The 15,955-nt window shown below is 40.2% G+C and overlaps 1 protein-coding gene across 1 annotated transcript in view; it reads left to right on the forward strand.

Moving 5' to 3' along the window:
* Positions 1 to 14,235, forward strand: part of spon1b (spondin 1b) — a 115,824-nt gene extending 101,589 nt beyond the window's left edge. The window contains exons 11-16 of the mRNA XM_027135808.2: positions 1,167 to 1,352; positions 6,715 to 6,885; positions 8,310 to 8,477; positions 11,293 to 11,457; positions 12,268 to 12,540; positions 13,679 to 14,235. Coding sequence (XP_026991609.1) covers positions 1,167 to 1,352; positions 6,715 to 6,885; positions 8,310 to 8,477; positions 11,293 to 11,457; positions 12,268 to 12,540; positions 13,679 to 13,833 — 1,118 coding nt within the window. The 3' untranslated portion in view covers positions 13,834 to 14,235. The remainder of the gene's footprint in view (positions 1 to 1,166; positions 1,353 to 6,714; positions 6,886 to 8,309; positions 8,478 to 11,292; positions 11,458 to 12,267; positions 12,541 to 13,678) is intronic.
* Positions 14,236 to 15,955: the final 1,720 nt, after the last annotated feature.

Genomic DNA, 15,955 nt, shown 5'->3' on the forward strand with positions numbered 1-15,955 from the left:
GACGAGAGCAGCGCGCACGCGCGCGCTAGCGCGCGCGCGCGTCGCGAAGTCGCGCGCGGCGAGCGCGCGCGCGCGCCCAGGAGCGTACGCCAGGCGTCGCAGCTCAGCGGCGAGAGCGCCCAGCGGCGCGCGATCGAGCGACGGCAAGAGGAGGCGAGCGGCCGCGCCCCGGAGAACCCCGCCCCAAAGACAGCGCACGCAGCCAAGCGCCACCGCCGCACGCTCGAGAACACCGCATGCAAATCGCGCGCGAGCGAGAGCGGCGCGCTAGAGAGCGAGCGACAGGGAGAGCCCGGACGCGCGAGCCAGCGCGACGAGCGCAGATGGCCGCGATCGGGCGCTCACGTCCTGCAGCGAGGAGCGCGCGAGAATCGTCACCGCGCGCCCGCGCGAGAAGCGAACGAGGATGCAGACGAGTTTCCACGGCTCCTCGCGACGTCTGCCTCCCTCCCTCTCTCTCTCTCTCTTTCTCTCTCTCTCTCTCCTCCCTCTTTCTCTTGCTGACTCAAAATTTATTCCTTCCCTCCACTTACGCTTTGATTTTGTCGCCCCATATTTATTTTCGAGTCTCTGTATCCATCCCCATAAACCGTCACCACTTCAAATCCCTAATGCCGAATGCAAGGAAAGTGACACGAAGCCGCATCAGCAGGATCGAAATAAGGGGAAATGAAATAAAAAGGTCTGAGACGAACCCCATGCCAGCACAGGTTACAATCGATTCTGCTGTCATCACGGTAAAAAAAAACATTTATATTCATATTGGAAAAGTTCACACGGTCATAGTTCATCGTTAAACATTTGTCTGGATATGTTGGGTGCAAATCACATGCATTTCATCCAAGCTACACCGTCTTCCGTAGACACTCTCTTGTTTTGGAAGAAAAAAGAAAAGAAATGAACTTAAGAGCCTATTAGAAATCTTTAATTCCTGTGTTCAGTGTTGACTTGCGGAATTCCGTTACCGTAATTGTGATCTATCACCTTAAATTCCATCATGAAATTCTGTTAGCTCATATTTCTATCTGCATTTATTTGAGCCACCACCAAAAAAAAAAAAACACTTTACATGCTGAAGGTTAAATGCATAACGTAAACTGGCTTGGCCACACGGCCATGTTCATTTAGCTAAATCGGTAAACGTTAATTTCCGTCTTTGTCCACAGGAGACAGCACTCCAGAGACATGTATCTACTCGAACTGGTCTCCGTGGTCCGCGTGCAGCTCATCCACGTGTGCGAAGGGTTTACGCATGAGGCAGAGGATGCTGAAGGCTCAGCTGGACGCTGGCGTGCCGTGCCCTCACACGCAGGACTTCGAGCCCTGTATGGCACCCGGTTGTATCGAAGAGGGTGAGTGCAGGTTAAACACACAAATTTTTGATGTTAGTGAATAGAGTATATTGTAGGTGTGTGTTTAAACATGCTAATCTCAACATCAGCACCATTGTGCTTATCCTCTCATTGCTCGCTAACTAGCCGAGTTCGGTTTCTGTTGTAACTCAGGGCAACTACGTCGTTCTGGTGCGTTGCATTTTGGGACTTTGAGTCAAATTGTAACTGAGAAGCTCTCGTGTTTGTGTTTTTAATGGTTTACTGGAATATAAGAAAAAAGTTCATTACTTTAAGCTAGGGCTGGGCGATTTGGCCTAAAATCAAAATCTCGATTAATTGAACATTTTAACTCGATTAAGATTAATGAACGATTATTTTATTTTTATTTTTTTTGCCCTCATAGTTCACTGACAAGTTTTGTTTAGTAAATATGCTCACATATTACAGATTTTTGAATGAAGGGTGCATTACTTGATTTTAAAATAATTGAAGGAAACACACACTATCTACTATCTATGATTATTTATTGAACATCAATGAACAACTAAAATTAAAGCACACATTGCCTAAAACGAACAGTCACTTTGTTTTTATAAAAAAAGTAAAAATAAATAACTTGCACTCCCAAAGGTAACACCACCAATTTGCCGTATCCATCGACATGTCGGCGGAATAACATAACGTAACGGAGGAGGGTCACGTGACTCCACACGCGGTAGTGTTTTTAATGGGAAAGTAATTGAAATAATTGACCTGGAAAAATTTGATCGATTATAGGTTCTGAATGCCGATTTCGATTACTTTTCGATTAATTGCCCAGCCCTACTTTAAGCCTTACTGAGAACTTTACCTTGTTCTCAGCTGAAGGTGAAGTAGATCTGCAACCAGTGTGGAATCAGCCAAAAAAAATTTTGTACCCATTCGTTTCGCTGAGGTAAATATCTTGGTAAGGTAAGGTAAGGATCTAGATTCAAGCGAAGTTTTCTCGAGACGCTGTTCCTTCGAGACGCTGTCTGAAGTGTGTAGAGTGTTGCGTACACAACATGTACGGCACAGACAAAAGAAAAGAGAAGAGCGAAACAGAATTATTTTTTGCTGAAGTGGATCGACAGTTGAGAATGGAAAAAAGAAGTTGAGATTAAAGTGCAAACAAATTGAGAATGACAAAAAAAAAGAAAAAGGTTTATAGGAGCATGGGTGTGACTTTAGATTGGGTTCATACTGTTTGAAATGAAGATATCAAAACTTTAAGCAATCCGTTTGTTCTAAGGTAAAGAGATAGAAAACTTTAAATTGAGTCATCCTTCTTGTTCGGATGCAAGATGTCAAGGTTTTTACTGAGGTAAAAGTTTGGATTTGGTGCACATGCTTGAAATCGTAGACAACTTTGTTGTTCTAAGGTTAAAGGTAGTAAAAGGTCCTGCTGTGTGTCCTGGATTCAGCTGATCTTTTCTGAACTTGAGTGATGACAGTAAGTTGTGGATTTTCCTCCTACTCCTGTGCAGAGAATTGATTTGCTTTATGTGAAGGAAGAAACTCTGAACCTGTTTCTGGTTGTAGAAATGGTGTATAGTTTACAGGAAGTTTTCACCTCAGCTGAATTTGGCCAGAGATAAAGCATATGACATATCAGGACAACATTAGTGCAGCCAATGTTTATGGGGTAGTGATAGATCAGTGGTTAAGGTGTTGAGTTTGAATCCCAGATAGGTGTGAGTTTGAATCCCTGCCATTGCTGTGCCCCTGAGTAAGACCCTTAACTTCAGTTGCTCATGATCTCATATAAATAAGTAAGTGGATAAGGGTGTCTGTGAAATGCTGGAATTGTAAAATTACTTTTTATTTCTCTTTGAAATGTGAAAAGTGACAACAGATCATTTGATGGCGAAGATTGCGAATTTGTTCATTTTTACAGAGACGGATTAACCAAAACGGAATAAAATATGAACAGGAAATCGTTTGAGATTAAAAAAAAAAAAAAGTTAAAGTTACTACTTACAATTTGCAAATCAAGTTATATCCACTAACCCCCAACCTCTCCTAGACTTTCTCATATGCACACACACTTCTATTGTATTGACTATTATAATCCCTAGGCAAGTTTCATTTCTAGGTTGCAGCACTAAAATTTGCAGTTCAAAGGGGGAAAATACTTATTCAAAGGCCTCTGTATGGAGCTAAGTACTCAGACTAAGCTTTCCACCAAAGACCAATTTAAATATTTCAGTCAAATATGTATTTATGGACTTCATTTAAACAAAAATCAAGTTTGATATTCCACTTGTTCCATTCAATTACACTAAAATTATGACATTATTTTTATGTAATCTTAAAAAAAAATGTATTAGTTACACGTAAATAAGTTAAGACAGTAATTCTGAAATATAAAAAAAATGGCATAAATTAGCATGAATTACTTACAATAAGATGGAACACTATCTGAAATATTCATGTTAAATAGTTAACAAAATAACATTTATAAATGTCTATATATGTTTATAAAATGCAGAGAGTTCTTGATAATTTAAAATCGTCTTAATAATCCCGCCCAGCTAGTTCATGCTAGTTAGCTGACTAGCACTGTTAGAGATTATTGTTTATTTATTTCAATTCATTTGTTAATTTTTAAGAAATCATTTCAGAAATACTCTTGTGAAAGTTTAGTCAGATCAGCTAGCTAATTATTAAGAACTTGCATTGTTTAGGAATATGGCTTTACAAATGGCTTATAAAAAATAATTTCAGATATCCAGTCAGCTTCATGTTTGCTAGTTGTTAATGTTAGCAGGGAAGAACTAATATAACTCATGAACACTTATGAACAATTTTTAAGATGACATGAAACTCCTTTTAACACTTCTGTCAGATTAGCATTGTTAACTAGCTGACTGTTATTAAAATAGTTGTTTAATATTTCTGAAAATAATTTGCCGATTCTGTCAGAAATCTTAAATGTTTGTTAGCAGACTGTTAGGTAACGTATAGACAGTTTGTTTATACTGTATGTGTTATATAACTGTAACTATTATCAGTAAAGAATAAAATATTCCTTTGCGGAATCCTGTCAACTTTGTTCATGTAAGCTATTTTATATGTATAAGAAGATTAACAACATATTTGGACATGGTTAAAAAATTCTCTCTCTTATCCTTTTGAGTTAGTGTTGGCTCACAGATTATAACATAAGCAGAAAAGAAATGAATAGGACTCTCAGTAATCCTGTGAGTTTAGTTCATAGTAACTAGCTAACTAGCATTAGAAGTTACTAGAGTTAGCAGTAAAACTTCATGAACTATGAATGTGGCCTGTAAATCCTCTCAGTAATCCCGTCAGGTTAGCTCACACTAACTAGCTAACTAGGATTAATAGAGATTATAAGTACAACTTGAAAGATTCCTCTCAACAAGTCTGCTGCTATTATACTGTGTTCGTTCCAGTATTCCTGCACATGCAATATTGTTTGAATATACAGTATTTACACTGGTCGGCGCTGTTTCTAGTTATCGTCCTTTGTGTATTGTCTTTTGTGTAATGTCTTGTAATTTGTCCTGCACTGTCTTTTTTGTCTTGTCCTGCACTGTCTCGTCTGTCTTTTTTGTCTTGCCTTGCACTGTTTACACCAGGTTGCACAGATGCACTTTATGTATCTACAGTAGGACTAACTTACTAAGTCCTTAGCTCAGGCTTTGGTTTATGTACTGTAGCACCCTTGTCCTAAAGAAACGTTGTCTCCTTTTACTGTATACTGCAACAGCTATATATGGTTGAAATGACAATAAACGTTTCTTGACTTGACTTGACTCCTGTTAGCTAAGTGACCAGCATTAGTAGGGAATATGAATGTTTTGTTACTTGCTAGTTTGTTTAACAATTTAATGTTAGCTAGCTGACTAATGCTGGCAGGGAAGATTATGATTATTAAAAACATTCCCTTTCAAGATGTGAAAGTTCCAGAACCATATTTATTCTTTCTGCATCTTACTTTAACTTCCTCTGTTTTTTAGCGCCAGCTTATTGTTTCAGCCTCTCCTCTGTGTCCTGTTCTAGTCATTTCAGGCTTTAGTTTTCCCTCTGAAGCTCTCCATCGATTAATGCTGCAAGCTGTGCTGCTTTGTTTTTATTTAATGGTCCATTAGTTGGTCATATTGATTCATGATGGGCTTGACCACCACTGGGGACGGTGTGGCTGCTGCTGGAGTCCCCCCTCAGCAAGGCATTATTAATTTACATCTTTTATTAATGATTCGCTTAGTTGTGCTTCATTAACGCAGCTTGCCAATCAGTCCCACAAGGCTGCAGTGCGGGGAAATCTATTGAGAATTGGCCAAAGTTTATCCATTCTGTCTGGTGAGAAATCTATTTACAAGCTCCTGCTTTGGGGCTAATTGGGAAAACCTGCATGGAGATAAAGTGAGTGTGTTTTGTGCTTGATGGGTTGTAGAGGAGTGATGTAAAGAAGGAGATAGAAAAGACAGTAGGATTTATATGGTATCTAGATAGCTGACTAGCATTACTGAGATACTTAATGTGTTTTTATAAACATTCCTCTCTGTAATCCTGTCAGATTAGCTCATGCTGGCTAGCTGATTAGCATTACTGGGGATTATGAATTTGATGTAGACACATTTCTTTCAGTATCACTGTCAAGTTAGATCATGCTAGCTAGCTAGCAAACTAGCATTATTGAGATTAGGAATGTGACTTAAGAACATTGCTTTCATTAATCCTGTCAGTTTAGCTCATGCTAGTTAGCTGATTAGCATTACTGAGATTACAAATGTGACTTATAAACATTTCTCCTGGTAACCCTGTCAGGTTAGCACATGTTTTGTTAGCTATTTTAGCTAACTGACTATGTCATTGGTAAACTAACTTAGCTATAATGTACTAATAAAGATTCCATATTTCTGTATTTACCATGTCTACTATGACTAAAGGCACAAACGAAGAGGGTTATTACAATTAGGCTAATGTGAAAATGATAATATGCATTGCTTTGTTGTGTGAGTTTATCGCAGCAAACATGTTTAAAATAAGATAGATAGTAGGAGACGTGTTTGTGGTGATGAATGGACTTCTCAGTGCTTGAGCAGTCTCTGTTTATGTGTTGTATTCTGTATGTATTGTAAATCCCATGCGTAGGCATTATGCATCATTATGCAGAAGATTTATCCGTGTGCCTAATAACCATAACAAAAAAAGGCACTCTACAGACAGTCCCTGGGTTTTTATCAATTCACGTTTTCTGCATTATGAATTAGTCATTTCACCTTTATTTCTTCTGATAGACAAGTTTTTGCCTCAGGCTTTCCTGTGGGTGTGTACGAGACCTTGTGACCTTTTCACGAAGTGGTAAGCAAACATGTGTGCTGTCGTGCAGAGGCGTCTCCGTGCATGCTGTCCGAGTGGATCAGCTGGTCTCCGTGCAGCGCCACGTGCGGGATGGGCATGAGATCCAGAGAGCGATATGTTAAAGTGTTTCCAGAGGACGGCTCGAGCTGCAGGGAGCCCACGGAGGAAACAGAGAAGTGTGTGGTCAACGACGACTGCTGTGAGTCAGGATGTTGGTGTGTGTGTGTGTGTGTGTGTGTGTGTTTCATTAAGTACAAACTGAAGTACAGTAATAAAGTGTTTTTGTTTTGTTTATTTTTTTCATTTTGAGAGTCTCTCTTACTTAAAATTTCTGAACATTCAAAGGAAATGATTTTTTTTTTTACCTCACTATATTTCAGATACTTTATTTTTACATATAGTACATTTAAGCTGATTTTTGAATAATCAGACATGTTTTAGTAATACATTTTTAGTAATAAAAAAAGATTAAAGCAGCTAAAGGAGATATATGTGGGAATTTAGAAATATACTACTGTACATGCACAAGTTAGCCTAAACTTAGCCAATTTCCAAGGAGGAATATGGACAACCTTGTGACAATGATATGTCCATGTGTTCAACTCGCATTCGTTTTCTCACAATGTCAGTGTGTGATGTAGAATTTGCATTGTCAGTATTCTGCTTGCCAATACACACAGTAAATTCACACTAGCGAGTCGCTTGGAATTTCCATAACCTTCAGCCCACTATGATTATGTATACAAAATATAGTTCTGTTAAAAATGTACTTAAATACACGTGTTACACTAGGATTTATTCTAGCTTTGTTGCCAGATTGGCAGTACAAGATAGCTGCACTTGATCCATACATGGCACGTCAAGATACAGTAGGCATCATTAATCCCTTCTACTATTTTTTTCTATATACATAGTAGAGATAGGTCAATAATGACAGGAACACATGGTACCAGTGTTCAATTTCTTCCATTTTTCGCATGGGACCTAATTGCAAAGACTAAGAGGAAAAGTGAAAAAATGTCAGACTGCACACAAGAGTTAAAGCAGTCATTCATTGTGTCGTAACTCAGTCGCTTGTTGCTAGTTTGTAGAAATAATTGATCGTAAGCTGAAATAAGGCCAGTAGATTTACTGCTACTGTCATTCGTATGTACTAAACTAAACATAATGCTAATAACAGCTTAATAAACTTTAAAAAATGTCTATAAATGACAATACTGTAAATACGAAAGCCTTAGTTTATTGTACACAAATGTATTAAAGCCTTTACAACAACATTCTCCTCATGAATTCTACAAATAAAAGTGTTTACTGCATGAACCTGTAACTCAGCATCACCTGAGCAGCTTATTTCCTCAGGCTGTCATTAATGATCGCTCGTCCTACACACATCCCTCACCTCATCCTACACAAGTGAAACTTGTAATCAGTAGAAACACAACGACAGCGCACAAGGCTGCTGTTTGTAATGTAACTGATCACCAGACGCCGCATTACTGGATGTATGGATTTACATTTTATTATCTGTAATCACTGAAATTAACACATGACAAAGAAATATGAATCATATATACTTGGTGACTAAAAGGATGTATGTGTGTGTTTGTGTGTTGTGTACACTAGCCCCCAGTAGCTGTATCGTGACGGAGTGGGCCGACTGGGAGCCGTGCAGTGTGAGCTGCGGTGTAGGGATGAAGAAGAGGGCGAGGATGATGAAGATGCCCGCGTCTGACGGCTCTGAGTGCCGAGCCGAGCTAATGGAGGTGGACAAGTGCATGATGCCTGAGTGCAGTGAGTACAACCAAAAAATTTCCACCAGATTCACTACAAACATCCCCAATATTTTTTTCTATTTTTATCTGGCTCAGTTTCTAAGCAGTCTCTAAAATCACACCATGTGGTTTTTTTTTTGTTTTGTTTTTCTTTTGTCAAACCAAGCTCGAACTCTCATTATATTTTCTCGGGTTTGAACACTCGCCGCTTTTCCCGCCTCTCATTTCATACGTACATTGTGTGTGTGTGTTTGTTGGGGGGGTGGGGGGGGGTGTGTAATTGTAGCCTTGTAGCTCTTAGTGTAGTTATATTACTTGGCGGTAAAATGACACTTTTTCTTGCTTATCTTAACACATGCTTTATCTAAAATGGCACTAGGGCACGCAACGCGTTGCTGCATTTTAAAAAAAACAACACACACACACACACACACACACACACACACACACACACACACACACACACGCTTGTCTCTTAAACTGACATTAGTGCTGAGATGCCCTTGAATTCATAGACGTCCTGAATCGTAATGTTTGTCATTGCACGTGTTCAGTTAAATAGAGGGATGACTGCAGACACCAGTGGATAAACGTGTGAGTGTGTGTGTGTGTGTGTGTGTGTGTGTGTGTGTGTGTGTGTGTGTGTGTGTGTGTGTAAACCACTATCCAGCACCACATTATCACTGAATAACACTTTTACAAACTGTTTCACTCCATTTTTAAGTGAAGTGTCCCTCCAGTATAACATCATTTACACCAACGGGTATAAATTATAGAGTTATGACATGGCTGATGCTTGGGATTTAGACTCTACTAGAACGACTATAATACTATATCCCCTCTCCAGGGTGCTTTCTGGATATAATTAAAGAGTTTCGAGGCACGGAGAGCTTGGGGAAAGGATTTTTCTAATACGAGTACTTTTCAGTGGCATTTTTTTTTTCACACTTTTGTCATGAAAGATATAAATATGAAACAAATAAAGAAGAAATATAATTGTTTACATTTGAATGCATCATTTGAGACAAACTTGTTTTGAGAAAAAAATACGTTTACATGGTTATTTTTCATCAAATATGTACTTACTGTACAAGCTGATTTCTTAACAAACCTGAGGTGCGTTCTTCTGCTGTTGGAGCCCATAAACCTCGAGGCACATGTTGTGTTCATGCTCTGTGATGCTTTTCTGCTCAGCACCGCTGTTCAGAGTAATTAACTAAATTCCTGTTTAGCTTAAAGTCTTCGTTTGCGGTGTTTGTTCTCTCCTCTAGTTTCGTCTGGCATGCGCTTGTCTCATTCAGAAGTCTGATCTGAAAATAAGGAGAACTGAAGCTCTCATCTGTTATCTGCATGATTACATGCCCTGGACCACTGTCACATGACTGGTTGATTGGATGCTTTCATGAATAAGCAGAAATACAGGTGGTTTTCTATACAGACCGGCTCTTGAGTGCGTAAAGGTGTGCAGAATAATGTCCGGGTCGAAGACCAGCTCGTGTTCAAGATGAACGAGATCCAAACCCTGTAATTCGTATACACAGTGTTTTCATATCTGGTATTGATTTTGTGTCGGGAAAAAGCAAGAGTCCGGCTATCTAATGATGTCTTTCTCTATTTGTCATAGAAACTCTTATTATTTTGTTTGTGTGACCGAGACCGTTGTGATTGTGTTTTGTTTTTTTTTATACAGAAGCAAGCAATCAACACAAGGAATATGATGTAAATTTGAAAAACAATGTTTTGTTTTTCTTTATGGAGACGGACGAAGACGCAGAAAAGCAGGGTTTTATTTTAGCCTGGTGTCGGAAGGGCCGTTTATACAGTACAGGAGCTGCTCTAACATAACATGGCGTGGCAAAATCTGGAATCATACATGGATTAATTTCCTGTAACACAACACCGTGTTTTATGCTTTATATAACACGTATAAATATCTTTTTATGATATATTTAATAATGTTCAGGGTTTAGTAAGAAAAAAAAACATGCATAGGAAACACGTGAAATGGACGAGAGCTGTGTTTAAGGAAGTGAAATCTTGCGAACCTGAGTGTGGAAAAAAAACGCTTTGAATCCTGTCTGACTCCGCCGTAAGCCGACCGCTGAAACGTCCACCCTTCTGACTTGCGCATCCTCAGCACGCTGCTTCCCAATCACACACACACACACACACACACACACACACACACACACACACCCCGCAGTCGAGCGAATTATTAACTATCTCACTGTGAGCCAGAAGCACTGGACTGCCTCTGATTTAAAAAGCTGACAGTGAGTAACTGTGTTGTTTCAGGTCTGTAATGTTTTATTGATTTGTTATTTTCTTGCTGCTGTCTTTATTAGCTTTGGTGTTTGTTGTTCTTTATAGCTTGTCTATGAAATTGCCGTTGCACCTCAAACAAAATGAGCAGGGACTGTTCGACAGAAATTAGACAACCTCGGTGAAGGTCAGGAGAAGAGAATACAGGAGTATACGTGTTTATGGTGTATTTGTAGTGTGTGTGTGTGTGTGTGTTTCTTATACTTGCTCCCGTGGTTGGGGGTTCGATCCCTAAATCTGGTCTGTGTGTGTGGACTTTGTGTGTTCTCTTTGTGCTTTATGGATTTCCTTTGTGTATTCCGGTTTCGACCTCCATGTGTCCCCTAAAGACAGAAATTCGTGTGTGTGTGTGTGTGTGTTTGTGTGTGTGTGTCCTTTAGCTTGGTACACAGTCCAGGGTGTCCCTAACCTTATGGGATAGACTCCAGGCTCCCTGAGACCCTGTGAAGGAAACGTGCCACAGAAGATGGATAGATGGATGGATGGTAAACTGTGTGTGTGTTTGTGTGTAGATGCCTTTTCCTGTATGGTATCAGAGTGGTCAGACTGGGGTCACTGCAGTGTGTCGTGTGGGGTGGGAATGCACGTGAGGCGGCGTATGCTGAAGATCCCGGCGCTGCCTGGTCAGTGTACTGAACAACTGGAGCAAGCAGAGAAGTGCATGATGCCCGAGTGCCGTAAGTCTCATACACACACACACACACACACACACACACACAAACACACACACACACTTCCATAGAGCAGAACTTGGGATGTAAACAAAACGCAGATGCTGACAACATTTAGTTGTAAAAACTGTCACTCGAGGGGGACACGGTGGCTTAGTGGTTAGCACATTCGCCTAACACCTCCAGGGTCGGGGTCCGAGTGTAATAAGTCCTGCGGGAAGGGTCATATGATCCGAACCCGCATGGTGAAGTTAGAGCCGCAGTTCGGGGGAATCCCGCCTCCCCCACTCCGTCCAGGGTGTATCCCGCCTTAATGCCCGATGACGCCTGAGATAGGCACAGGCTCCCCGTGACCCGAGAAGTTCGGATAAGCGGTAGAAAGTGAGTGAGAAACTGTCACTAGAACTAGACCACCTTGATACGTGAGTTTAGAATATTGTGGCATTTTTTTATTCTGTTATTTCTTGTCGATTGATTCTTAATCACACATCCAGTACACTAGAGTTGTGTTGCAGTGTATTGCTTTAAAACCTGAACAAACCAGTACCATTAGTTTCCTGATACACAGTCTACCTTTTCCTTTGAGAACACTGCTGTAAGGTTGTCGTCGAAAAATAACTGCAAATGAGCAGCAGTGAGACCGGCGTGTCATCGACGCACACTCGGTATTAGTTTCTCTCACCAAACAGTTAGGAAGAGATCTCAACGTGAAGGCTATAAGGATTTGCAGGGATTAAGACACTTCAGCAGAGACTACATCTTTAGTGTGATGTTAACACTTTCTTATGTCTTTTATCTCTTCTCTCTCTGCTCCAGCTGTGGACTGTATGCTGTCGGAGTGGACCGAGTGGTCCGAGTGTAATAAGTCCTGCGGGAAGGGTCATATGATCCGAACCCGCATGGTGAAGTTAGAGCCACAGTTCGGGGGAATCCCGTGTTCTGAAACCGTGCAGAGGAAGAAGTGTAAGATCAGGAAGTGCACACGGGGCCCGCGGGCCAGCGACCGCAAAAAATCCAAGCAGGACTCCACAGAGAGGCGGAGATCTAAAGCGGGACGGCTGTCAACATGGACAAACGAGGAGATACCAGGTCTGACATTTTATTTCCTTAAAGCATCAAACAAGAAAACATGTAGTGGGTTACGGTGGTTTAGTGGCTAGCGTGTTTACCTCACAATTTCAGATTTGGGGGTCTGATTCCTGTCTCCAATTTGTAGGATGATTTACATCTAACGATTTACTCTAACATCTCTATGATCTTCTGGTTTTATTGCATAACCATCTTACTTTAAATAAACATGTAAAATATAGATACAATAGATAAATTGGTTGATTGGTTTACTGATGGATGGATGGATGGATGGATGGATGGATGGAGGGAATAATGATGGATAGCTGGATTGACTGACTGACTGACTGATTGACTGACTGACTGATTCATTGTTTGACTGACTGACTGACTGATGGATTGACTGATTGATTGATTGATTGATTGATTGATTGATTGATTGATTGATTGATTGATTGATTGACTGCGTGACTGACTGACTGATGGATTGACTGACTGACTGACTGATGGATTGACTGACTGACTGACTGATGGTCTGACTGACTGCCTGACTGACTGACTGATGGTCTGACTGACTGACTGACTGACTGATGGATTGACTGATTGATTGATTGATTGATTGACTGCGTGACTGACTGACTGATGGATTGACTGATTCATTGATTGACTGACTGACTGATGGATTGACTGATTGATTGATTGACTGCCTGACTGACTGACTGATGGATTGACTGACTGACTGACTGATTCATTGATTGACTGCCTGACTGATGGATTGACTGCCTGACTGACTGATGTATTGATTGACTGATTGATTTACTGGTTGATTGATTGATTGATTGATCGATTGATTGATCCTTAACAGCAACCAATGCTAAACATCAGTAAACTGAAGCTTCTAAATGGTTTAATAAACAAGAGCAGAAAATACTTAGTCTTATCTTTTATATAAGTAAAGGTAAGTAGACAACAGAATCAAAGATGCGCTGAAGAAACATTTAGTCCTTTCATGCTTTACTTGGGAAAAATATTTTTTGTCTTCAGATTAGTTTTACAACCATCATATTATATTATAGCATATATTATATGCCATATTTTATTGTAAACTTTATTCAATATGACATTAATAACACTTTTCTTGACATTTGATTTCTCACAGGAAGTTGCAAATTAGGCCAATGGTCCAACTGGACGGACTGTACCAAGCAGTGTGGCGGGGGTGTCCAGCAGCGTGTGAGGCCTGTGAGGAAGAAAGACAAAGGCAAATGCAGGCCTCTCAAAGAGAACCGCATGTGCAATGAGCAGTCCTGCTAAAGAACTCTACATTTCTTATACACAGACACGACACAAACGTACAAACACAAACCCACACAAACAGAGGCGTGACGCATGAGGAGCGTGAGGTCTTTTTTCCAGACTGGTTAGATGACGTGTAGAGATTTTAGAATAGTACACACATGGTAAAAGAAGACAACACAGATGTCTGTGATTAGTTTTAGTTGCCTTTTTCAGCAGCTATATGTATTACTATCTAACCAACCAACTTCACAGTAACACACTACAACACACTGCTTGGTTTTCTTTGCTGGATGCTATCTGTCTTTTTTTTGTTGTTTGTTTGTTTGTTTTTTTTTGACATTTTTCTTTTACACTATTTCTGAACCCTGTCTCACTTTGCATTTACTGTACAGTTGATATTAAAGTGTGCTTTTCACACGGGAAATCATTTGCCCATTTACGCAGATAGCACTGCAGTGCAGAAAGGGCTAAATTATCATCTTAATCCTGCTTAGTTCTAGCCTAAATATCATGATATTTTACATTAAAAAAAGCCCCTAATCTCCCAGGACCCTTCCGTGGGTCCAGACTAGAGGTCTTCTCGGGTCTAAAAAAAAACCCGACCCGAAGCACTTTTTACCCGAACCCGATCTGCATAATTTTTTTTTTTTAATAAAGACCCGACCCGAGACAAACCCGAAAAAATTAAACCCGAGTCCGACCCGACGGCAATTTTTTTTTAACCCGACTGGACCCGAATGTTGCATAACTCTAAACTAAAGTAACCGCTACAGCGTGGATTCAAAATAGATTGACAGGTCTGTTTAAAGGAAAATTAGCTTACCGCCAGCCACACGATGTCTCAAGCGGTCTTGGCAAACAGAGGAGAGGTTGGAAAAGGACTCGAGTCAATGCACACACACGCGAGATACAGTAGTTCGGGTCTTCTCGGGTCCTTTAGGTAAAAACACATTCTATTATTATACCCGACCCGTGTCCGATTCACACGTGAAACTTTTAGACCGGAACCTGCTCGGGTCTCGGGTCAGACCTCAGGGTTTTCGGCTCTAAGTGGACCCGTGAAGACTTCTAGTCCAGACTTCCTTAAAGTCCTTGCTCTTGTAACTACATGTAAACAGCCAAACTAGACTAAATAATTCGTAGTATGGTGATATACCGTATAATACAATTCAAGGAAGAAACAACACACCCTGTGGCATGCTGTATTAAGAAAATAATCAGTAGTACAGCCTGACACAAAGCAGAGTTTCTGTTACCAGTACCATGATGTTTACTATTTTACTATAACGTTTCCAAAGTGATTTTATTTCTCTTTGACCACAGCAGCTTGCCAACATGTTTCTTTCTCCCAATTTATATTTACAGTTAAAAAAAAAAGTCATATCCTGTTGACACTTATGCTATGACAGCTACTGTATAGTCATCCGCTCACCGGCTTCTCTTTCTCTTTCATCCTTTCTTTCTCTTCCTCTCAACATCTCTCTCTCTTTCACTATTAAAGTTAATAAGGCAAAAAAAAAAACGCATCTTGTCAGGTTACAGAGAAATCTTGAAGATGTAAGGAAGATGTTACAAAACTGTTAGAAAGCTCTGTCTCTGAAGACTCCTTACAAACAAGCTAACTAAAAATCCCCTCAAAGAAAGCTTGAGAGAGTTTCGCGTAATCCTTAATACGATACTGTGTGTATACAGTACAAGTACGCGTGAACTAGCGGCCGCCGTAGAGAAGATTACGTGACGGATGACGTATTAGAGCGAGCGCATTAATACGTTGTTTCCCGAAAGTCTCAAACATAGAGGAAATTTCTTTTTAGGAAAAAAAAAAATCATATATAAAACCTCCACTGCATTTCTTCGGAAATGATGATCACCGAGTTATGAGTGTGAAGAACTTTGAAAGATGTTCTGCAAAAAAAATAAAAAATTGTGATTTGCTTTTAGGTCTCAAAAATCCGAGTCTTCATAATTGGACCCAATTAACACTCACAAGGTTTTGGGTAACAAACCACTCTTAAGTTGGTATTGAAATACTTTTTAACATATGTCACAGAGTGACTTACAGTATATTGTTGTCTTATTTAATGAGGGTTAAGGGCCTTGCTCAGGGGCCCAGCACCTTATCCGCTAGGCTGCCTCA

Source organism: Tachysurus fulvidraco, chromosome 17 (assembly GCF_022655615.1).
Source record: "Tachysurus fulvidraco isolate hzauxx_2018 chromosome 17, HZAU_PFXX_2.0, whole genome shotgun sequence".
Taxonomy (NCBI): domain Eukaryota; kingdom Metazoa; phylum Chordata; class Actinopteri; order Siluriformes; family Bagridae; genus Tachysurus; species Tachysurus fulvidraco.